Source organism: Eretmochelys imbricata, chromosome 26 (genome assembly GCF_965152235.1).
Source record: "Eretmochelys imbricata isolate rEreImb1 chromosome 26, rEreImb1.hap1, whole genome shotgun sequence".
Taxonomy (NCBI): Eukaryota; Metazoa; Chordata; order Testudines; family Cheloniidae; genus Eretmochelys; species Eretmochelys imbricata.
Window position 1 is genome coordinate 1,235,845 of NC_135597.1, and position 23,538 is coordinate 1,259,382.

The 23,538-nt window shown below is 45.3% G+C and overlaps 1 protein-coding gene across 1 annotated transcript; it reads right to left on the reverse strand.

The window, feature by feature from the left end:
* Positions 1-3,267: 3,267 nt before the first annotated feature.
* Positions 3,268-23,538, reverse strand: LOC144257673 (indoleamine 2,3-dioxygenase 2-like). Its single transcript, XM_077805726.1, has 10 exons — positions 23,265-23,538; positions 19,485-19,580; positions 18,167-18,286; positions 17,476-17,594; positions 16,991-17,005; positions 16,135-16,234; positions 15,153-15,270; positions 13,619-13,670; positions 5,650-5,798; positions 3,268-3,638 (listed from the first exon to the last, which is right to left on the reverse strand). The coding sequence occupies exons 1-10, from the start codon at positions 23,361-23,363 to the stop codon at positions 3,268-3,270; spliced, it is 1,239 nt and encodes a 412-aa protein (XP_077661852.1). The 5' UTR covers positions 23,364-23,538.

Sequence of the window (23,538 nt, forward strand, 5' to 3'; positions counted from 1 at the left end):
GCCTGCTGTGTCCTAAGACTTACAAAAACAAAATGAGAAACTAAGTACCCTAATGGGGAGGGTAGGGGGAATTCCCTCATTACAGCCCCCTAGCAGCTACATTTAATGATTCCCCCAGAGAATTGTCCTCATTTTTGCCACTTTCTCCTAAATCCTGTGTGCATGCTCACAAATCTAGACAACACCACAGAAGATAAAGTTGGCATCTCAGCATATTGATCCATGGAGTAAAAAATATTTCCATCCCCTTAAAGGTCCCATCTACAACTGGAGCCTTTTAGCAGTGTTTAAAGCAACTCCTGAGAAGCAGAAACCAGACCTGCAAGAAACACTGAATTATAATGGAAATTCTCTGCATACTGCATACTTTAAAGACTTCCCTTGTGAAGGCATGGAGCTGATCATAAAACTTTAAAAGGGTATGTGGGGAAAAATAGAATTTAATAAAATTTTAGTTTATATTTTTTTTAAATTCCTGATAACAGGAGGGTTATTCAGAGCTCTTTCCAAAAGATCTGATCTTTCTCTCCTTTCAACAACCATTGCTGCCCCAGTACAGTTTATATTGCAGATTCATAGAATATCAGAGTTGGAAGGGACCTCAGGAGGTCGTCTAGTCCAACCCCCTGCTCAAAACAGGACCAATCCCCAACTAAATCATCCCAGCCAGGGCTTTGTCAAGCCTGACCTTAAAAACCTCTAAGGAAGGAGATTCCACCACCTCCCTAGGTAACGCATTCCAGTGTTTCACTAGATTGTTGTAGCTAAGACAACCACCTATAAAATGGGGAAATATCTCTTGTTCTGAAATCTACTAAATGTGCCAGAATTGCAGCGGCTTCCTCCCCACCCCTTTTAATGACTCGTCACAAATGTATTCTGATTTATATTTTACATCTGAAAACTATTCTGTGGATCCAATAGTCCTGGCAGCATCAGGGGCCAGTGTCTCCACTGCCATGTTTCTTGTGCCATCATTTACACTCGTGCAAAGTGACTGTGAAATTGCAGCCTTCTAACACCCATCTTGCCCTGGCTGAGATAACTGTGCACACATGGGGCAAAGCACCAGAGAATCAAGTCCTAAGGGAGTTACTGTCTCTTTAGGTTACAAATGAAATACATGGAGACAGGTGTACAGCACTTGCTAGTGACGTGGAAGGCACTTGTTGGCAAGATAAAATAACCAGGCCCCGAGGGGAACCCTTTTGTCTGCTGTTTCCTCTTTTGTGAGGTCTGTATGGGAGTTTGACAGGTCAGGTCCTGGGTTTGCAGACTTCAAAGCTGTGGACTGCACATGTTCAGATTATTGATTTGTCTGCCCCACAAAATGTGTTTTCCTGGCTGGTTTCCAAACAAGTCCTGCTACCCTGTGAGCTCTAAACATGATCTGGGACCTCGTTGTGACGTGCCCCTCACCCTGACATCCAGAAGCTCTAGGAACACATTGATAGTGATGATACTTAAGTGCTGACAATCTGCTCAGCCTCTATGTTGTGGGTCTTGACCCCAGGGGATTTATGGCTCAAACACAGATAAGATGCATGGGAGGGTAAGAGGATGGGTTGAATTTGACATTTCTCTGCTCCCCCCCCCTTATCTGCGCTCTGTTGGGTGGAGAAGGCAGCGTTCGACTGACATGGGTTAGTGCTTGCTACCTGGTGCAAGAAGTGAATGTTTAGGAGGGATTTGGACGAGGAGACAGGGTGATTGCTCTGTGTGTGGAAGATGGCACAAATGTGGCAGCCGGAGAAGGAAAGCAAAGGGGCTGAGCCTGGCATGGTGGGCAGAGAAAGGATACGTTAAACACTAAACTCTATCTGAATGATGGAGGGTGACCGATGATGACGTCCCTGGGGCAGTAGACAGTCCAGACAGACCCATGCGAATTGACTCTGTTGTCCTGTGGAGAGCCCAACAAAGCTAGTGGGCTGTTTCATGGATGCAAGAATCCATTTGCTGGACCAGGGCTGAAATTAGCAAATGAGACTATAGGTCCATGGAGTCAAGACTTTCAGATTCTGTGTCCAGCTTCCACTGAAGTCAGACTTTGCAAGGCCCCCAGAGAGAATTGCCAAGCTCCTTTATCAAGGAGAACTGAGTACCCTCACTTCTTGTGGCAGACTTGGGTTTCTCAGTGACTTCACAAGCGACAGGGGTACCTTTTGGACTTACTGCTTCTCTTATATTTACTGCTCTTCTTTGCAGTAACAGTAAATAAATGAGGAGCCTGAAGGAAAAATGCTTAATAAAAATCAAGATTTTAAAAAAATAATTGAATGCAACTGAGCTTTAACTACAACTGCGGGAGCAGGGAAGAGGCAGGGAAGAATTTAGAGATGAACAGAGTTTAAGGCCAGAGATGCTCCCCTTATTTTTCTGAGCCTCGCAATCTGGAATGATTTCCCCCAGCAAACGAGGACATGGATCTGTTTTTATTATTATTACAATCAGTGTTGTTGAAGCTCCTGCTGAGCCATGGGGTGGAAAGTAATGTTGCTGGCAGCCTGAGAGTGGGTAGAAAAGATTCCGACCTGCTCAACTACTTGCTAGTATTAAGAAAACATTCAGGATCAATGTTAGTTTGAAATACTGACTACACTTCTCAAAACTGGGTGCCTAATACTTGGATCCCTTAATCTGTATTCAAGCTCCTAAATAACTGGCTGGAATTTTTGAGTCTCCCTCTCTTAGCCCCCACCAGCAGCTGCCTCTGGCCACCTGTGACTCATGTCACAACGTGGTCATCGGGGAAGGGACTTCTTATCTCGGGAACTTCCAGGCTGCTGAGAGGCAGGAAAGTTATGCAGCTTCCTGTCTGAATGAAGGTGAAGCGAAGGGTAAGTCCACACAGGGATAAAAAACCTGTGGCTGGCCCAGGTCAGCTGACTCACGCTCACGGAGCTAACAATTGCTGTGCAGACATTTGGGCTCGGTCCCAAGCCTGAATGTTTACACAGCAATGTTTAGCCTCGCAAGCACCAGCTGTGCCGTGCTGCAGGTCTTTTACCCCCCTGTAGGCATACCCTGTGTGTCAGATGGGCAATGGTTTTCTTCCAGTAAATCACCCCAGGGTTCACTTATTCCCAACATTGAATGCCTTTTGTGTTCATAGGATGCTCTACCTAAGATGGACCTTTCAACTAGGGCGATCCCAGCCAGATCCTGGCACATGCGCTACGTGCAACTATTAAACAAAAAGCTCTTTCAGTCTTAAGCTTGCTCATGCCTCTCGTCCCTAGTGAAACGCATGTGGCATGACAGCGTTTAACCCTGGATTATCCCTGCTCTCGTTGTGTCCCTGACACTCTTCAAGAAGCTCAGGATGCCTGAGCCACCAGTGCCCCTCTCTTGTAACGACGAAGGTGGGTTAATCTGAAGGCTGCCCGCCAAGTGGCTTGGTTTTCCTTTCTTGGCTTTGGCATTAGCAGCTGCTGTGGTGATGTACTTGGTGACAATAGCAATGTGATAGGTTCTCAAGTCCACCAGGGCGGACACACACTGGTTGTAAGCTATGCGTAGCTTTTCATTTCCAGCGGACAGTATATGTTGCTTCAGTGAAGGGGCAGAATGGATTTCTTCTATGAAGGCCCTGTGGTGGGGCGGCATGTAGTCCCTCATCCTGTGTAGAAATGCAGCTGGAAAAGACCAAGAAAGGAAGAGGTGAATCACTTAGCCAAAGATAGGAGGGGGGAGGTATTAATTATTAAAGCTAATCTTGACAATTCCCAGGGAATACTTTAATATCGGGACCTGCGTAACATCTAACCTGCTATGATTCGTTCTAGAGTGCTTCCGACAGGTGCTCTCCTGATCTTCCCCAAAATACCCTGCCAGCGGGTCTCAACCCTGACCTGCCAAGCGCTTGCTGATGTGTCCGAGCAGAGAATGCCAGCTGTGTAGAATTGACATGGATCAATAAGGGACTAGCTTGAAACCCACCCAGCACTTTTGCATTTGTGACCTAAGTCAGATTTGTCTGCAGATCCCAAGCATAGAAAACAGGCCCATATTCCCAGCTGCACCCAGAACTCCCATCCATGGCTTCCCAGTAGCCACAGATCTTGGTAGGGAAGGTCGTGTCGGAGTCTCTGTCTGCCCCTTGACAGTAGTAGTGATGGTGACTTGCTCTATAGCCTAAGAGGGCAACTGGTGACCACTCTTTTTTTTCCGGGCCTGGAGGCTCTTAATCAGTGGCACCTTACAGTATCCATCCTATTGATCCTGTTGCAACTCTACTCAAATTACAGAGCACACTAGAGACCCATAATGTAGTATGGTCTCTCTTCACAAATGCATGTGGCTAAATATCCCCAGTGAGTAATATTGGCTCTTATACCAAGGAATATATCCCTAATAAACCAAGTGCATGCAATAAATCTGGAGAGATGCTGTAGTTCATTTAGCCTTGCTTAAGACTAAAGCACTATCGCTTTCCATTCTTTATGTTCTTTCAAGGTATATCTGTGTAAATGGGGGAAAATAATAAAGCGAATTAAAAACATTTAAGTGCCTTTAAAAAAACTGATAAACATAAATTGCTGTTTTCAGCATGAGCATATTTGTAAGAGGCCCTCTTTATAGTTCAGATAAGCAAATGAAAAATCACTGAGTATGTTCAGCTCAAATCTGTTCAGATTTTAGAAAAGTCTCTAGTAAAACTCTGCTCTTTAATACTTCACTCTGGTAGCATGCTTCAGCATCTCTATTCTACACATGGGGAAACTGAGGCCGGGGCACACTGTCATTTGGTTACAGAGCTAGAAAACGAATCCAAGAGTTTCAGGTCCTGTGGGTGAAATTCAGCCCGTGGCCAATGCGCCACTGCCCTCCTCAAAGGAGGGCTTAAAGCCAATTTAAGGGGGGTGTTGGATTGGTGGTGGAACTCTGGAAGGGGTGAATTCCACCCAGTGTGCATTTCCCAGCCTGCCTTCAGAGGCTGAAGAGTTGCTGGTGCTGGGACGGTGTTCATGTCTCACTGAAACCAGTGCAGCACAAACCTCCAGCATATGTGTAAAATACTTTTCCATCTTTGCTGCTTCTCATTCCTCATGCATCCTGTTTATCTCCATGAGCCAGGGCCATCAAGTCGTGCATCAAGCCCTTTATTCACAACATGTACAGGAAGCTTTACTTCCCCTCCCTCTTTATCTCCTTGCAAGAGAATAGGACTAACTGGAATGTGAAAAGAACCACCCCCCTAACCCCAATACTGCAGCACACCACTAGGGTTGCATATTTAACCCCAAAGCCATTGGGCACTCCTAGCCCACGTGTCCCCATTTCAGTTCCTAGTTAGGCTAATTATAACGTGTACATGGGGGGGTGAGTTGATGTTACTGACAGCATCTGCCCTCTTGCGCTTCCTGCCGGTGCTGTGTCCATCTATAACCTAGACAGACCTGTTTGGTTTGAATTAGTCTATTAAATAGGGCATGCCTTTGGGATTTGGTAATGGGGCTGCCAGAACCTGGGTTTAATAGACATCCTCCCACAATGTATTGAAGGGAACTTCTTCCCAGCTGACACAGAAGCAGGTGGATTTTGAGACAGTCTGATTGACACATGGCTTTATCCATTTGTAAATATACCTGATACAGAGCCACACCCATCTGCTTAAACAAATAAGCAAAGTTTTGTTTGACTTACTGCTTTCCTTGCTATGACGAATTGCTAATAACTCATCGAAAACATGAAGTACTGTGCTCTGTGCTGCGCTCCCTCCAGAATATGACATGGGCTCATCAGAAACTCCTTCATATATCAGCCCTCCTGGCATTGCTGGGTTATCTTTCCACCTTTAATGAGAGTGCAAGGCAATAAGAAATGGTGCTTCAGTGAGCTAAGAACGCTGCGTTCGATAAACAGGGCAAGACTTCAAAATGCTGACCCTACACAGGCCAGATGGAGGCAGACCTAGGAGGATTTACTCCTACATCATCATCTTGGGGCTAACCCTCTTTTCAAGTCAAGTTCTCAAATGTTAATATATTACACGGGAAGAAACTGAACATAAGATGAGGAGTCCTTGTGGCACCTTAGAGACTAACCAATTTATTTGAGCATGAGCTTTCGTGAGCTACAGCTCACTTCATCAGATGCATACCGTGGAAACTGCAGCAGACTTTATATATACACAGAGAATATGAAACAATACCTCCTCCCACCCCACTGTCCTGCTGGTAATAGCTTATCTAAAGTGAGCAACAGGTTAGGCCATTTCCAGCACAAATCCAGGTTTTCTCACCCTCCACCCCCCCACACAAATTCACTCTCCTGCTGGTGATAGCCCATCCAAAGTGACAACTCTTTACACAATGTGTATGATAATGAAGTTAGGCCATTTCCTGCACAAATCCAGGTTCTCTCACTCCCTCAGCCCCCTCCAAAAACCCACCCCCATACACACACAGACTCTCTCTCCTGCTGGTAATAGCTCATCCAAACTGACCATTCTCCAAGTTTAAAACCAAGTTAAACCAGAACATCTGGGGGGGGGGGTAGGAAAAAACAAGAGGAAATAGGCTACCTTGCATAATGACTTAGCCACTCCCAGTCTCTATTTAAGCCTAAATTAATAGTATCCAATTTGCAAATGAATTCCAATTCAGCAGTTTCTCGCTGGAGTCTGGATTTGAAGTTTTTTTGTTTTAAGATAGCGACCTTCATGTCTGTGATTGCGTGACCAGAGAGATTGAAGTGTTCTCCGACTGGTTTATGAATGTTATAATTCTTGACATCTGATTTGTGTCCATTTATTCTTTTACGTAGAGACTGTCCAGTTTGACCAATGTACATGGCAGAGGGGCATTGCTGGCACATGATGGCATAAATCACATTGGTGGATGTGCAGGTGAACGAGCCTCTGATAGTGTGGCTGATGTTATTAGGCCCTGTGATGGTGTCCCCTGAATAGATATGTGGGCACAATTGGCAACGGGCTTTGTTGCAAGGATAAGTTCCTGGGTTAGTGGTTCTGTTGTGTGGTATGTGGTTGTTGGTGAGTATTTGCTTCAGGTTGCGGGGCTGTCTGTAGGCAAGGACTGGCCTGTCTCCCAAGATTTGTGAGAGTGTTGGGTCATCCTTTAGGATAGGTTGTAGATCCTTAATAATGCGTTGGAGGGGTTTTAGTTGGGGGCTGAAGGTGACGGCTAGTGGAGTTCTGTTATTTTCTTTGTTAGGCCTGTCCTGTAGTAGGTAACTTCTGGGAACTCTTCTGGCTCTATCAATCTGTTTCTTTACTTCCGCAGGTGGGTATTGTAGTTGTAAGAAAGCTTGACAGAGATCTTGTAGGTGTTTGTCTCTGTCTGAGGGGTTGGAGCAAATGCGGTTGTATCGCAGAGCTTGGCTGTAGACGATGGATCGTGTGGTGTGGTCAGGGTGAAAGCTGGAGGCATGCAGGTAGGAATAGCGGTCAGTAGGTTTCCGGTATAGGGTGGTGTTTATGTGACCATTGTTTATTAGCACTGTAGTGTCCAGGAAGTGGATCTCTTGTGTGGACTGGACCAGGCTCAGGTTGGTGGTGGGATGGAAATTGTTGAAATCATGGTGGAATTCTTCAAGGGCTTCTTTTCCATGGGTCCAGATGATGAAGATGTCATCAATGTAGCGCAAGTAGAGTAGGGGCTTTAGGGGACGAGAGCTGAGGAAGCGTTGTTCTAAATCAGCCATATTGTTAACCTATCCAACTATACTCTCAGCCCAGCAGAAGCAGCTGTTCTATCTCGGGGCCTCTCCTTCTGCCCCTCCACCCCCATGAACATGATACAGTTCTGTGGTGACCTAGAATCCTATTTTCGACGTCTCCGACTCAAGGAATATTTCCAAAATACCTCTGAACAACATACTAATCCACAGAGGTCTCCCTACCAACACTACAGAAAGAAGGATTCTAGGTGGACTCCTCCTGAAGGTCGAAACAGCAGACTGGACTTCTACATAGAGTGCTTCCGCCGACGTGCACGGGCTGAAATTGTGGAAAAGCAGCATCACTTGCCCCATAACCTCAGCCATGCGGAACGCAATGCCATCCACAGCCTCAGAAACAACTCTGACATCATAATCAAAAAGGCTGACAAAGGAGGTGCTGTTGTCATCATGAATAGGTCGGAATATGAACAAGAGGCTGCTCGGCAGCTCTCCAACACGAGTTTCTACAAGCCATTACCCTATGATCCCACTGAGAGTTACCAAAAGCAGCTACAGCATTTGCTCATGAACCTTCCTGAAAAAGCACAAGATCAAATCCGCACAGACACACCCCTGGAACCCCGACCTGGGATATTCTATCTACTACCCAAGATCCATAAACCTGGAAATCCTGGGCGCCCCATCATCTCAGGCATTGGCACCCTGACAGCAGGATTGTCTGGCTATGTAGACTCCCTCCTCAGGCCCTATGCTACCAGCACTCCCAGCTACCTTCGAGACACCACTGACTTCCTGAGGAAACTACAATCCATCGGTGACCTTCCTGATAACACCATCCTGGCCACTATGGATGTAGAAGCCCTCTACACTGACATTCCACACAAAGATGGACTACAAGCCGTCAGGAACACTATCCCCGATAATGTCACGGCTAACCTGGTGCCTGAACTTTGTGACTTTGTCCTTACCCATAACTATTTCACATTTGGGGACAATGTATACCTTCAAATCAGCGGCACTGCTATGGGTACCCGCATGGCCCCACAGTATGCCAACATTTTTATGGCTGATTTAGAACAACGCTTCCTCAGCTCTCGTCCCCTAAAGCCCCTACTCTACTTGCGCTACATTGATGACATCTTCATCATCTGGACCCATGGAAAAGAAGCCCTTGAAGAATTCCACCATGATTTCAACAATTTCCATCCCACCACCAACCTGAGCCTGGTCCAGTCCACACAAGAGATCCACTTCCTGGACACTACAGTGCTAATAAACAATGGTCACATAAACACCACCCTATACCGGAAACCTACTGACCGCTATTCCTACCTGCATGCCTCCAGCTTTCACCCTGACCACACCACACGATCCATCGTCTACAGCCAAGCTCTGCGATACAACCGCATTTGCTCCAACCCCTCAGACAGAGACAAACACCTACAAGATCTCTGTCAAGCTTTCTTACAACTACAATACCCACCTGCGGAAGTAAAGAAACAGATTGATAGAGCCAGAAGAGTTCCCAGAAGTTACCTACTACAGGACAGGCCTAACAAAGAAAATAACAGAACTCCACTAGCCGTCACCTTCAGCCCCCAACTAAAACCCCTCCAATGCATTATTAAGGATCTACAACCTATCCTAAAGGATGACCCAACACTCTCACAAATCTTGGGAGACAGGCCAGTCCTTGCCTACAGACAGCCCCGCAACCTGAAGCAAATACTCACCAACAACCACATACCACACAACAGAACCACTAACCCAGGAACTTATCCTTGCAACAAAGCCCGTTGCCAATTGTGCCCACATATCTATTCAGGGGACACCATCACAGGGCCTAATAACATCAGCCACACTATCAGAGGCTCGTTCACCTGCACATCCACCAATGTGATTTATGCCATCATGTGCCAGCAATGCCCCTCTGCCATGTACATTGGTCAAACTGGACAGTCTCTACGTAAAAGAATAAATGGACACAAATCAGATGTCAAGAATTATAACATTCATAAACCAGTCGGAGAACACTTCAATCTCTCTGGTCACGCAATCACAGACATGAAGGTCGCTATCTTAAAACAAAAAAACTTCAAATCCAGACTCCAGCGAGAAACTGCTGAATTGGAATTCATTTGCAAATTGGATACTATTAATTTAGGCTTAAATAGAGACTGGGAGTGGCTAAGTCATTATGCAAGGTAGCCTATTTCCTCTTGTTTTTTCCTACCCCCCCCCCCCCCCGATGTTCTGGTTTAACTTGGTTTTAAACTTGGAGAATGGTCAGTTTGGATGAGCTATTACCAGCAGGAGAGAGAGTCTGTGTGTGTATGGGGGTGGGTTTTTGGAGGGGGCTGAGGGAGTGAGAGAACCTGGATTTGTGCAGGAAATGGCCTAACTTCATTATCATACACATTGTGTAAAGAGTTGTCACTTTGGATGGGCTATCACCAGCAGGAGAGTGAATTTGTGTGGGGGGGTGGAGGGTGAGAAAACCTGGATTTGTGCTGGAAATGGCCTAACCTGTTGCTCACTTTAGATAAGCTATTACCAGCAGGACAGTGGGGTGGGAGGAGGTATTGTTTCATATTCTCTGTGTATATATAAAGTCTGCTGCAGTTTCCACGGTATGCATCTGATGAAGTGAGCTGTAGCTCACGAAAGCTCATGCTCAAATAAATTGGTTAGTCTCTAAGGTGCCACAAGGACTCCTTTTTCTTTTTGCGAATACAGACTAACACGGCTGTTACTCTGAAACCTGAACATAAGATGTGTGTGTAACAACAAGTTCTTCTCATGCTTCATCCTTCAATACTTCCCTTCCCCATCCTGTGTGTGTGTGTGGTCATCCCGTGCCATGGCAAGTGTAACGCAGATTGCAGTGTCCAGATTAGGGACCTGCCATTTCCCTGTAAAGTGATATGCACGACTGTGCTGCATGAGAAATGAATACAACAAACCAACAGCAGCAATACTGATTAAAAATATAACCCATCCATCCCCTCTCAAGACAATTCAGCAGGAGAAATAGGTGATGGTACTGAGGATAAGCCATCCAAGACCGCTGCATAATCCTTGTACACCATCCAGAGCTGTCGTCGTCTGCTGGGTTAAATGCCGCAGAAAACGCCCTCTGGCTAGAAGAGCGCCGTGTGAGCGTCTGCTGACGCTCCTGCTGTGCGCTTGTTTGTAAACCGTCCTTTAGAACCGTCGGTAGCCAGATGCTGGAGATGCTCATGAGATCAGCAATGCCTATTTTAAGCCGTTTGCTAACAATTGCGTGAAGCAGAATGACGACCGCTCAGATTTTCTCGGCTGCCTGGAATACTCGGGAGAAGCATCAAACTTGCGCAAGGCTACAGTGTGGGGGGGAGAAGGGTCTCTAATGAAACAGGATTTCTATAAAATAATATTTTGGCAGTGATCAGTATGGTGGTAAGCATTTTAGTAAGATAAACTCTTGGCTCCTAAGATTTTAATTCCATTCTGTGTAGTTCTTTAGGAATTAAAAGGGGTATGGCTTTTTAAAGGGGGTGTGTGTGTATTCCTCAGCAACAGAACATATAATTGCAAGGAGCAAGCTCTCAAGGTAATAGGCAGGGATTGGGCACTCAATTCTCATTAACCTCCAGGGCGGTTACTCTGAAATGGCTGTGTAGTGGTCTTAAAATGTAACCTTAATTGTCTCAGATACCAAGAGCGTCCTTGTTCATTGTAGTAGCCCACTGGACTGCTGCATAATCGTGATCGATCCATTCCATGGTTTTGAAACCAACCTCTCTCCCTGGTAATCTCTCTCAATTTCTCCTTTTAATTTACAGAGCAAAGCTGTAAGCTCTGCTATGAGCTAAAATTTTCTAAATGACTCTACCTCAGCATTGAATCTTGAAATGTCGTCATGCCCGCTAGACTAGGCGGCAAGGGGGAATTAGGCTCCTGACTAACCCCCCTGCCCCTGACTTTCAATGGGGAGCTGGAAACCTCCTCCTTCGTTCCTTGTAGCAGGGACTTGTCTTGCTTTCCTATAAAGCACCAGTGTTTCCTATAAACACTGACTATGCGATAGTGTGAACCATGGTAGTGGAAAGCATACAGGCTCTGTTGCCCGAAAACAAAATTGTAGTGGTACCATCCCAAGCCCCATCACCGTTGCTGGCAAAATTGTGTTTGGTTTTGCTAAAAGGAAAATAATAGCAAAACAACATTGCTGTATTATTCTCAGATCTCCTGGGTTAGGAGAGCATTTGAGGCAGTTATTACGAAGTCCTAAAAGTTCTGTTCTTTTCTTTTTGTCACCTTTCCTTTAGCATAATGATTCCTCTGGATACAGAGTAGGGACAACTTTCGTTTCCTGGAATGGAGTGCAGGGTTTTACCTTTATGTAATGTAATTCCCTTACCCTCACAAAAAACACTAGTCTTCAGCAAACCAATAAACTGGCCAGTCGTTTTTTTTTTTCCTGATCTGACGTGCTTTTTTCCACCACTCCTCCAAACCTTGCAGTGTTTGCTGTATGCATCGCATGTTTATAAATGCTAAAAGCTCTGAATGAATGGAAAGGGGTAGGGGCAGGAATCAGGATTCTGGAAATAACTGTGCCCTGCCCTGAAAATGTCTCCTGGCTTCTGAAGAGTGGATATATTTTGCTGTTTATACTATTAAAATGTTGCAATTTTGGGATTTCAGTTAGGTGTCTGGGGCTGACCGTCCCCCTGACATTAACTTCCAGGAGCAGCTGTTATACAAATCTAAGAGGGAAACTAGTTTAATCATCAAACTTTCAGTTATTTTAGATCTCCCAGAAATACATTTTATAGTAACCTCCAGTCCTGTGAAGTTTATAACAGAAGGTTGTCAGCCTGCTTTAAACTCTGTTCAAGACCAGGTCAGTTTAGATGGAAAACTGAAGAAAATGTAAAGGCCTGCTGCATCTTAAACTCGGGAACACTGACACCTGTTTTAAAATTAGAAACCCCCAAATAACACTGAGATATTAGAATAACTTTGGGGGTTCTGAGCTCTCCAAGTGAGGATCTGGCATGACAAAGGCGTTTTGAATGAGACTTCAGTTATTCCTGAGATTTTTGTTGTTGTTGCTTTCCACACCTGAGTGGTGATGGGGGTGTGTCTGTGTGTTCATTAATGAGCGGCATCCTGTTAAAACAGTGGCAAAGTAATTATTTGTTGTGATTCCATGGAGAACAGCAGAAGAGACCTACTGACCTTCCAGCAATGTCTATAGAGACATTGTATAGAGAGAGACTATATAGCACAAGGTCAGGAAGAGAGAACTGAAAGTGTGTAGATTGTAATCTCTTTGGGGCAGGGACTGTTGTTTTGTTCAGAAGGACAATGGGGCCCTGTTCTGTGACTAGGGTTCTGACACGGTACAAATAATTTAACAATGTGTCCAACAAATAAACACCCATCTCCCAGGGTTGCTAGCTGGGTCAAGAACTTTTCATGATCCATTTCCATATGATTGATACTAACAATGTTCATGGTGCAGAAAACACCTGGGGGTGGGCTGGTCTTTTGAAAGGCAGGGACAGATCCTGGGAAAGGCAGAGGAGGAATTCTGACCAGGTGCTGTGCTGTGCTCTCTTGCTGATACAGGCTCCTGTGACCACTGTCTCCATATATGAGAAGTTTAGGATTGGGGCAGGGTGGAACACACCTGAGTCCGGGGACCTCTTCATCCCATGCGTTTGGCTGGCCCAGCGTGGATAAAGTAAACAAATTCCCTTCCCAAAAGAGGGCTCTGAGGCAGTAGAAATAATTTTACTGCCTCATGTCTAGGCACAAGGGCATCACTCACTATAACCTGCGTTATCCCTGCTGCACAAGAGAGTCTATGGCACGTGATGTACCTACATTAGGGCTGCCTTCCTCCAACAGCCTCCTCTCTACCCTTGGGAATTGCTGACATGATCATTCCAGAGGGAAATGCGCACCACGTACTTACCCAGACAGAAAGATCCGAATCACGGCATAAAATATTGCTGGATCCACGTGGTCTAGGAAAGAAATCAAAGTGTGATGTTACTCCAAGCCAATGGCAGATACTTCTGCATCAGCCTTCCCCCATCTCCCATCTCTTCCTTCTCAGTCTGAGCAAGAAATGCCCTGAATCTTTAGAAAAACAACTTGCGGAGGAGGCTGGAATGCTGTGCCCTGCCACCATCCCCCTCCCAAATGTGACCTGGCCCTTTAATGCTCCCGTGAGCTTCATTCGTGGTACTTAATGTTCACTTGAAATAATGGAACTCCAGGTACTGGGAGCTGTTGCACCACGTGACTGGCTGATGTAGCAAAATTAGGCTGTCTCTGGCCAAGACCTCAGCAGCTTAGGCTGTTGCTCATATTGTTCTATGGATTCTTCCCTGAGTGCTCTGATGTTGGCTCTGCCATCCTGCTGAGACCTCAGTACCATCCCTCTGCCTTGGCCCCCACTGCTGAGAGCTGGAAATGCTCTCAAGGGCAGGTTTCCCCCATATGGACCCATTTAGTTCTGTCACCGTGGCTGCCTGTGCACATCGCAAACATGCTTCGCGCAGAAAACGTGCTCTCCCCACCTAAGCACGTCATGGTAACTTCACTTGAAACAAATGCATTGCAGCGTCTATGGCCTGTCTGTGTTCCTTGTTGATGCAGGATCACGCTGCTGCTGCTGGCAAAGTCTGATTACAGCGTGACGGTGGAGAATCACAGAGGGTTCAGAGGTCAGTGCAGCTAACATTACTCCCCACTGTACTTGTATCTCAGTAATGGAGAGGAGGGGGCATGAACGTCTGGTAAAGCCAGGAGCTGTTGTATTAAAAAACTGGTCATTTATAAGGATGTGGAATAACAGAGGTGCAGTCTGAACTCCTCCCACACTGAGACCAATGGAACTCCCATGAAGAGCGCCACGTTTCCATCATGGGGATGTGAAAGCTGGGTTCTAATCCTGCTTTGGGCCCTAACTGGCTGCTGTATCTCAGACAACTAACAGTAGCTGTGTGTTCCTTTCTGTAAAATAGTCTTCTGCTTCACAAAAAAATGTGTAGGGACGTGATTTGAGATCCCTGGGTAGAAAGTGCCATGTTATCATTAAGCATTCACTCTTCTGGAATTCCCTGTTTCCATACCAGGGGACAGACGCCAGACTAACCGTTCACTCTGGTTAAGCAAGGCTGGTCACAGCAGTTCTGGAATCAGAGGGGAGTTGAAGAGCAGTGAGAGGCTTTTCAGTGTTGCTGCTCTGATTGTCTCACAAAACTCCCTCCATTTTTTTCATTCGGGACTCTTGCTGAGCAATACAGACATACACACATCCCTGCACTGTCCTGGGAATATCTGTCTTGCATTCGATTTTCTCCAAGCCATGACACCTGCAGCCCCATCCCTGCCTAGAGTCTTTCTACTCTGTGTGCAAATGTGTTTCCACTCCTGTATCCCAATGAATTAATGTTTGTGCCGTGATCTAAAGACAGCTAAGTGTGAAGCAGTAGCATTACCGTGCATCCGTTTCAAAGCGTCGCTCATCTCTTTAATGGCCTTGGCCAGCTCTTGCAGGGCCTTATGCAGGGCCTCTTTGTCAGGCTGCAGGATGGCATTACCTGCCTGAACAACTGCCTGTAAGAGAACGGTGGAAGAGCTGTGATGTATTGGAGCAACTTGGGTTTATGTGCCCTCGGTGTGCCTCTGGGCACGCTGCCCCCTCTCTTTCATTGGGACAGGCTCTCCTTATCTTATTGGCTCATCCTGAGCTCACCTGGCAGGGCTTTCTCACTTTGCCATGGTAAGAGAAACCGAAGCAAACTGCCACCATGCTAGAAGGTGCAGATTGTTCTAAATTCTGACCCCTGAAACACTGGCAGATGCTGGGACAGGATCTCCCAAAGCAAAGCACAGGAGAGATGGTGGTTCTGTGCCCATCCGTGCCCCCAACACAGGATTGCACAATAACTCCAGATGTGACTTCCCGACCAGTGGCAGGCATTGGTCTCCATGGCTGTGTTTGTGACATTCTCTGTTTATCAACAGCACAGGGGAACGTGGGCAGTAGCAGTGCAAGCATCCGTATACGTACGTTCTACACTAACACAGAGAGAACCTTCCCCTGGGGGAATACCTGCTAGGCAAGTGCATTCTACATATCCCATTCAGTTGTTTGCCGAGACTGCTAACAAAGTGGCCTATGTCTTCTGAGAACAGCCACCCCTCTTCCAGGTGAGCAGCCATTTGTCAGGCTGGGGTACTACAGATCTGGGCCCTTCATCTTTATCTTCTGTTTGATTGGATTGTGTTGACTGCAGGCCAGACCACCTTTGTTCAACAGACTCTTTTTTGACAATAGTCCATTCCACTGATACCTCTGAAGCGACCTCCTATCCGCTTTGCCTATGCCTGCAGATCTGAGTGAATTGCATCGGGAGTTGTAAACATTAAGAGAAATGTTTGTCTGCCCAGGATGACACCATATGAGTTGTACTGTACCTTAATCCCCGGCGCTGCTGCCTTCTCAACAAGGAGGGTAACTAGAATGAATCCTCTCAAACTCTCCCCTCCGGGCAGGGAAAAGATGGTGTCCAGATTCCTTTAAGGATGATGATTTTGAAATCACATAACGTGTGGAAATTAAAACACACAAATTCTAGGAATAAGACTAACTGGCCCTTCGCGCTCCCTCCACCTCACTGCTCTGAAGTGCAGTCAGCCAGGGTCTAGCCAGACCCTGCAACACAAGTGTTTTGCACTAGCTTTGGTCAGGCTCTAGTACACTACAAACCTTGCTGCTGCGTAGGTAGCAGTGTGGGGATATAGAACACCTTCCTCCTCTTAATCCCTTTCCCCAGCCACCACATCAGGATTGGGGAGAAGATGCCACACACTGAGAACCCACCTGAATTTTTCAAGTCTTTAGGCATTCAGAGTGGAAGACATCTGCATTGTAGAAGACAGCACCTGCCTCCTATGCAAATTGCAAGTGGCTTGTACGTCCTACTCCCAGCCCCTCAGATCAAAATGGGGCATGTAGGGTCTGATTTTCTTTCAAAGGAGCTCCGTACCCCACACGCACCCAATGAGCTGAGTCCATCTCCACAATCCATACCTCTGTGTGAAAGATCACAGCTGTAGTCTGGTTTACAGAAGTCTGGGGGTCACATAGAAGCCACCCAGCTGCTGCTATGGGGCATTGGCATTCCTCTGCCCAGGAGTGAGCTGTTACGTTGTGCTCGTGTAGCAGGAGACAGATGTAAACTAAAAAGAGCCCTGAGGTGATGGAGCAAATAATTGAATTGAAACAAAGCTAATACAGTTAAAAAATAAATAAGCATATTTAGATACTTACTCTATTTCCAAAGGGCTACAGGAGTTTCAGGTATGACAGCAAAAGTGCGAGAAAAGGAAACAGGAATAACAAATCACTATATAGAAATGGAATCCATTACCAAAGATATGTGTACTTCAGAATGAGATCTTGTCCTAACACTGATGTTAACAGTAATGTGGCTCTGGCTCCCGTTTTTCCATGTGCGCACACCAGCTCCCCCCCTCAATTGATAAAGAACTGGACTCTCACACCAAACCTGAAAAGATCTTTGTAGGGAATATTTATCTTTCATGCCAGCCAGGCTCAGAATGAAGTAAGAAAGGGAAGATTTTAAAGGACTATCAAAATGTCAGAGCTGAAATCTAAATGGACAAAAATGGTCTCAAACCTTCCTACTAGATTGACCAATGGTTGCATTTGTGCCGATTTGATACCTAACACAACCACTTTAACAACTCGATTTCGGTCTGTCCAGCTGTAGATTTCATTGTTCTTACATTTACCCACTAAGATTCTTTTTCTTCCAGTTCACTAGCACAAAATCCGCGTGGACCAGGATAGGAGGCAGCCCAAGCATCTGTGAGATCTCCCAGTAGGGAACAGCAAGGTTTCGTGGCAGAAGCTGGAAGACACAAACTTGTGCTTACTCATTTTCTCCTGAAAATGATCCAGTTGGAATGTTCGATGTAGCAGGCTCCTAGTCAGCAGGGAGCCAGGGGCACACTGACCAGCATGCTCTGGTCTCAGACCCCAAGAGTACATCTATGCTGCAAAAAAAGGAGTGTTCTTAACTTGGGTTTAAGTAGCAAGGAAGACTCAGCAACTTGGGTTAAAGTTAAAGCCTGCAGGGAAGCTGGGGTTTGAACTCAAGCTGCCAACCTGAATGAAAAGCCGAGTTGCCATGTCTTGGCTGCTATTGGAACCCAAGGTAAGAAGGTTCCTTTTTCTGCAGTGTAGACGAACCCTCGAGCTGCACTTTGCTATTGATGCTGACTGATGTCAGGTAAGCTCAGAGCTTTGTACCTGTCAATATCGCAAGCAGTTCCCAGCTCAGCATGGACTTTCCAGCCCTCTGCAGGTACAAACATTTTACCTGAAGGGAGCCATTCTGCTGCCTATTCTGGTAGCATTTATCTGAAAAAAGCAAATCCTTCTTGGCTTCAAAGAGCAAATCTGTTTTGGTGCAGCTTTTACCTTGACGGTCTCCTCCTCGCCTTCTTGCCAGACAAACCCCATCGTGATGAAGCTCAGTGCCAGGTGGGCCAAGTGCAGCTCTCTGTGCCCTTTTAGATGCTGACTGCTCAGCTGGGGCATCTGCCAACAAGAAACTTGTGAATAAAGGCATTTTTTAGTGGTAAAAATTACCACCACCAAAGATCTCAATGCACCTGGCCAACTCCCAATGCCTTGTGGAGATATTCTCCTCCTATAAAGCGAGGCACCGATGCAAAGTAATTTGCCTTGCATCACAAAACAAGTCAGTCTGAGCTCAGAACAGGACCCAGGCATCCTGATGCCCATCCCTGTGCTCTGTCACATCTGTGAAATATCCTTGCTGCCATCAACACACACGGCTTCTCTGCTCTGGCTTTTCTTCTTTCTGCCTTACAACAGGGCTTATTACACTGATGGAACTTCTCATTTGTAGCACTATTATATGGTAACCCCCCTGGTCTGTTTAGAGCAGCGGCTCTCAACCTTTCCAGACTGATTTCTCTTGTGTACCCCGAGTTTCACCTCACTTAAAATCTACTTGCTTACAAAATCAGACATAAAAAGACAAGTGTCACAGCACACTTACTGTAAAATTGCTTATTGTCTCGTTTTTACCATATAGTTACAAAATAAACCAACTGGAATATAAATATTGTACTTACATTTCAGTGTATAATATATAGAGCAGTATAAACAAGTCATTGTCTGAAATTTTAGTTTGTACTGACTTAGCTAGTGCTTTTTATGTAGCCCTGTTGTTAAACTAGGCAAATACCTAGATAAGCTGATGTACCCACTGGAAGACCTCTGCATACCCCGGTTGGGAACCACTGTTTTAGAGAAGCTTTGCAGAAGGGTGTTTTTCCCTCTCACATCTAGTCTTTTTAAAAAAAAAAAAAAAAAATCACTGAGAGCTAATTTGAGATTAAAGGTGCTGTAGCAAAGCTCTAGATGCAGGAATCTGGAATAGTTTCACATTATGATTAACTCCCAACGTATGTACTTTCTAGCTGAAATGATGAGTTCCGGCCCATCTTTGTGCTTTACCTCTAGTGACACCTGAAGAAAATCTCTCTGTATTACACACTGTATAGGAGAAGCTGTTTTTTTTTTATTTAACTTTTCTCCCCTTTTGGTTTTTTGAATCCCTATATGTCAGGATCTGTGTTTTCCTAAATGTTTGTGTGTAGCTTCGTTTGAAGATGAAGCTCCAGTTCTGCGGAGGTGACTGGCACCAACATTAATTTGAGATTAATCCCTAAGAATCTTTAATCCTCTACTTGAATTCTATAGGTACCTTGTAAACTTGTGAACGGAGCTGATGGCTCTGGATCAGGTGAGGCAGGTTGTTGGCAATCTCCATCCAAGGCCCGTAGGGAGCAGGGAGTTCACTCTAGAACAGACAAAAGGCCTTAAATCATCAAACAAGTCTGTTAGGAGCTGGCACAATTAAAAAGTCACTGGCTGGATCTCCCCACCGAGCCCTAATTTGATGGGCAAGTTCATGATTGGTGTAGTGATGGCTGCTATGCGGCAGGAATGAGGGGCATTTGCAGAGTTCGGGGAGGCAGGACTGCAGGGTGGGATTAACAGGCATGACTGGTAGAGCTGCATGTTCAGGAGGGAGTCCAAGACTGGAGTAACAGGCAACTGAAGCGTATCTGAGGAATTGTGCTGGATGCTTGCAAAGTGCCTCACCGGGCAATATCTGGCCTGCGTCCTCTTTCTTCTTGTTAAATACTGTGGTGCTTAAAAAGAGCAGTGAGGTAGAGGGGTGTGTGTGTGTGTGTGTGTGTGTGTGTGTGTGTGATATTTCTGAGGGGAAACAAAGCTGCCTTTCTTCCATTGGGGAATCCTGATCCTATCACGGTATTTTGTATCCACTGATTTTCATGAAGAATAATTCCCTTTGGGGCCACATGGCTTTTATATTTTATCTGGGATCAATGTAAACTAAGTAGCTATTTAATTGTGTGGGATCTGAACAGGATGAAGGTCTAATGGAGTTTTTTTTTTCTGCTTTTAAAAACTTCACTTTAATGACCCACTGATAACTGATGTGAAACACATCCCTTGTTCTCTCACCCCTTTGCCTCCAGTGATCGCAGGCAAGGTAAAGGAGAGGACAGGCTCATTTCCTGATGTTGCCCAGTGTCACTCCTGTTACTTCTGCCTTCCCCGAATTCTAAGGCATTTCCCTCTTCCTTGCAGGGGGGACCCAGACAGCGTGGTACTAGCTGACTTGCAATCAGTTTAGATTGGCTTCTTTTCCTCCTTCGTTCAAGGACGGCTGATGGAATTTAAAACACACAGACACAAAGTAGGGAGTGTGTTGTGGAGGTGCCCAGCAGGTAGGGAGGGGTGTTCCCCATGGAGCCAGTGGGGGAGTATGGGGCTATTTTAGGATTCCCCCAATGTCAGTCTCTTCCATGGCCATTAAATTAGAATCAAGACTTGCTTTTTCTTTTAAAGCACAAATGGAGTTTCTCACTGCTCTCCTGAGAGTGAGGCTTTATTTGGGAATAGCAAAGAGACTCATATGAAAAACTGAGTCACAATTTGGCTGCACTACCGAGCTGAGGTTAGCCAGCTTCTGAAAACTACCGCTCAGCTCAGCTGAGCTCCCTGCATAATCCAACCCCTCTGATGTGCCTGGCCAGCCATTATGGTGCACAAGACATTCAGGATGTGTTCTCTCTGGGGATGGGTGGGGAACATTTACATTATCTTTTATGTGCCAAAAGGGAGAGAAAATGAGCTACTTCTGAAAGTACTTTTGTGGTGATTAGCGGCCTGCAATGAGCAGATGGGGCAGAGGAGCTGGCTTGAATTGAATGGTTTGTTTTTCTGGTATTGCTGAGCACTTTCCAAACAGAAACAAGCAGAGTCCCTGCACAGGGAATATATAACTTCCTCCCCAGCAGAGATGCACACACCAAGGGGGCCACTTTGTTAGTGATTACGTATATAATTATGATTACATTACCATAGCAGCATATTGTAGCTTGGCTCTAAAACAGTCACTCGCCATGAGATGCAGACAAAGAACAGGCCCGAGCAGGCAGCAATCCTTGCATTGGGAGCTGTTTGGCTGTGACACGTTCAACGTCGCAGCTAACACGGTATTGACAAATGCCAAGCATTCAAAAGCTGAGTCAGGCCCCGGGTGGTTTAAAAAGAACCCAATATTTTAAGAAATCTCATGGTTTTATTGGCTTTTATATGGGTCACTTGTTTAGACTTACTCTGCAAAGCTTTTGTTGCTGTTGTTTTTTTAATGACAGATTCTTGTGTAGTAACATGTCTCTGAGAACAGCATGTGAGGGAAATGGAGCCGCTCTGTAATAATGGTTGAACCATGTATGTTGACCTAGTTATTGGGATATTACTAATGACTACATCAGCTTAGATTAATGAGGAGGACTGTAAGAAAACAGAATGGCTCAAGATAAGCCACCCCTTGGTAAACACTTGTGGGTTCTTGAGAGATGATGGTTGAACTATTAACTTTGAAGAGTGACATCCTGGCTCCAGGCATCTTACAAAACGGGTTTTGATGAGCAGGGCCAAAGCCTGGAAACCAGATGATCAAAAGGGCTGTGGTAGTTTAAAAAGGGAGCCTGAGAGGGGGAGTGGTTGTTTGTCTGGGCGGAACCAGACTGATACATAGGACCAGTTGATGTGCCTGAAGAAGTGAGGTCTGCTTCGGGGATAGTTAAACGGGTAGAGACTCTCTCTCTCTTTCTTTCTTTAAAATCCCTTTTGGTAAGATAGACGGGTAGAGACACTCTCTCTTTCTTTCTTTAAAATCCCTTTTCTCTAAGTGCTTTGTTCTCGCTGCAAAATAAACAATCTTGTGGTTTTCAGAAGGCTGTCTCCAAAGGGGAGTGGGTGTTCATAGAAACATAGGGCTGGAAGGGACCTCTGAGGCAAGTCATCAAGTCCAGCCCCCTGCGCTGAGGCAGGGCCAAGTAAAGCTAGACCATCTCTGACAGGTGTGTGTCCGACCTGTTCTTAAAAAGCTGTAGAATAGGGAGGTTGTTCAGTCCCCATCATTGGAGCCTAACTTCCCTCGTAGGTTAGATATTAAGAATAACCTTCTAATACATCTCCCTTGCTGCAGTTTAAGCCTATTAGTTCTTTATTTTTTCTTTGGATGTGGAGAACAGATGATCCCCATCCCCTTTGACAGCCCTTCAAATATGTTAAGACTCTCAAGACTAAACATGGCCAGTTTTTTAACCTTTCTTCATAGGTCAGGTTTTCTAAACCTTTTATCATTTCTGTTGCTTTTCTCTCCAGTTTGTCCATGTCTTTCCTAATGTGCTGTCTCAGTGTGTGCAGAAGGCAATCAATCCTGCTGTTCTGGCATTTCACTATCTGTGGAACATGGTCTTTTTCCAGCTTGGAAGGAACTGGAATGTCAGTTACCATCCTAATGACTGTAAATACAATGACTTTTAAGGCCTGATCCTGCCAGATTCTGAGCAGGTGAAGCCAGTGGGATTGTCAGTAATTAGCATTAGAATTTTGTAGGATTGGGCCTTTTAAGTGCTGGCACTGTGATTTAAACGAGTGTAGCTTAATATCAAATAGCTTGTGTTTAACTTCCCAGTCTGTATCCTGTTCCTCAGCATTTTACTGAATAATCTTGAATTGATTTCTTGGCATCCCTGCAAGCTTCTGCTCAAGGAGTGCCATTTATAATTTTGCTGTCACTTTTTAAAAAGGATTAAAGCTGAAAGTCTGTATTCTAAAGCTCACTCTCCCCTGTACTCAGACTCACGAACAATCTGTAAATACAAGATCAATTCTTTGGTGTCTTTCATTTCCCCTCTCCTCGCAGCTTGCTCCTGGCACTTTTATTGCTTTTTAAGAATTAGAATGTTATCCTCTATCTAATTTGCTTTAAATATTTAAGCAAAAAACAAATTGTATTTGTGTATAAATAAATAGTAGTAAATGAGTGAATTACAAATAATTGCTACAGAATAAGACAACTGCCCACCAACCCCTCTCTTTGAAGGTGTTGCGTTTCCCTTGACATGAATGTCTCGTATAGAGAGAGAGTCCCTACCAGAGGATTTGGAAGAAGGAAGCCATAATCTTCAGAAAGCTGAAATCTTCTTAAAGTAAAAAGCAGTGGTTTCTCCTCATTTTCGCTATTAATCTCCATCGTTAGAGAGCTGAACTCTGCCTCAGTCTGGGAAAGTAGAACCTACTGCATAAGAGAGGGTTCAGACTCTATCTGGGCGCTGGCCCTGCCGTAGGAAGCATCAAATAAGCACACTTGTAATGTGCTGAGTAAGTGAAGCATTTTTCCCTGGAATCCAGAGGTAGCAAACCTTTGT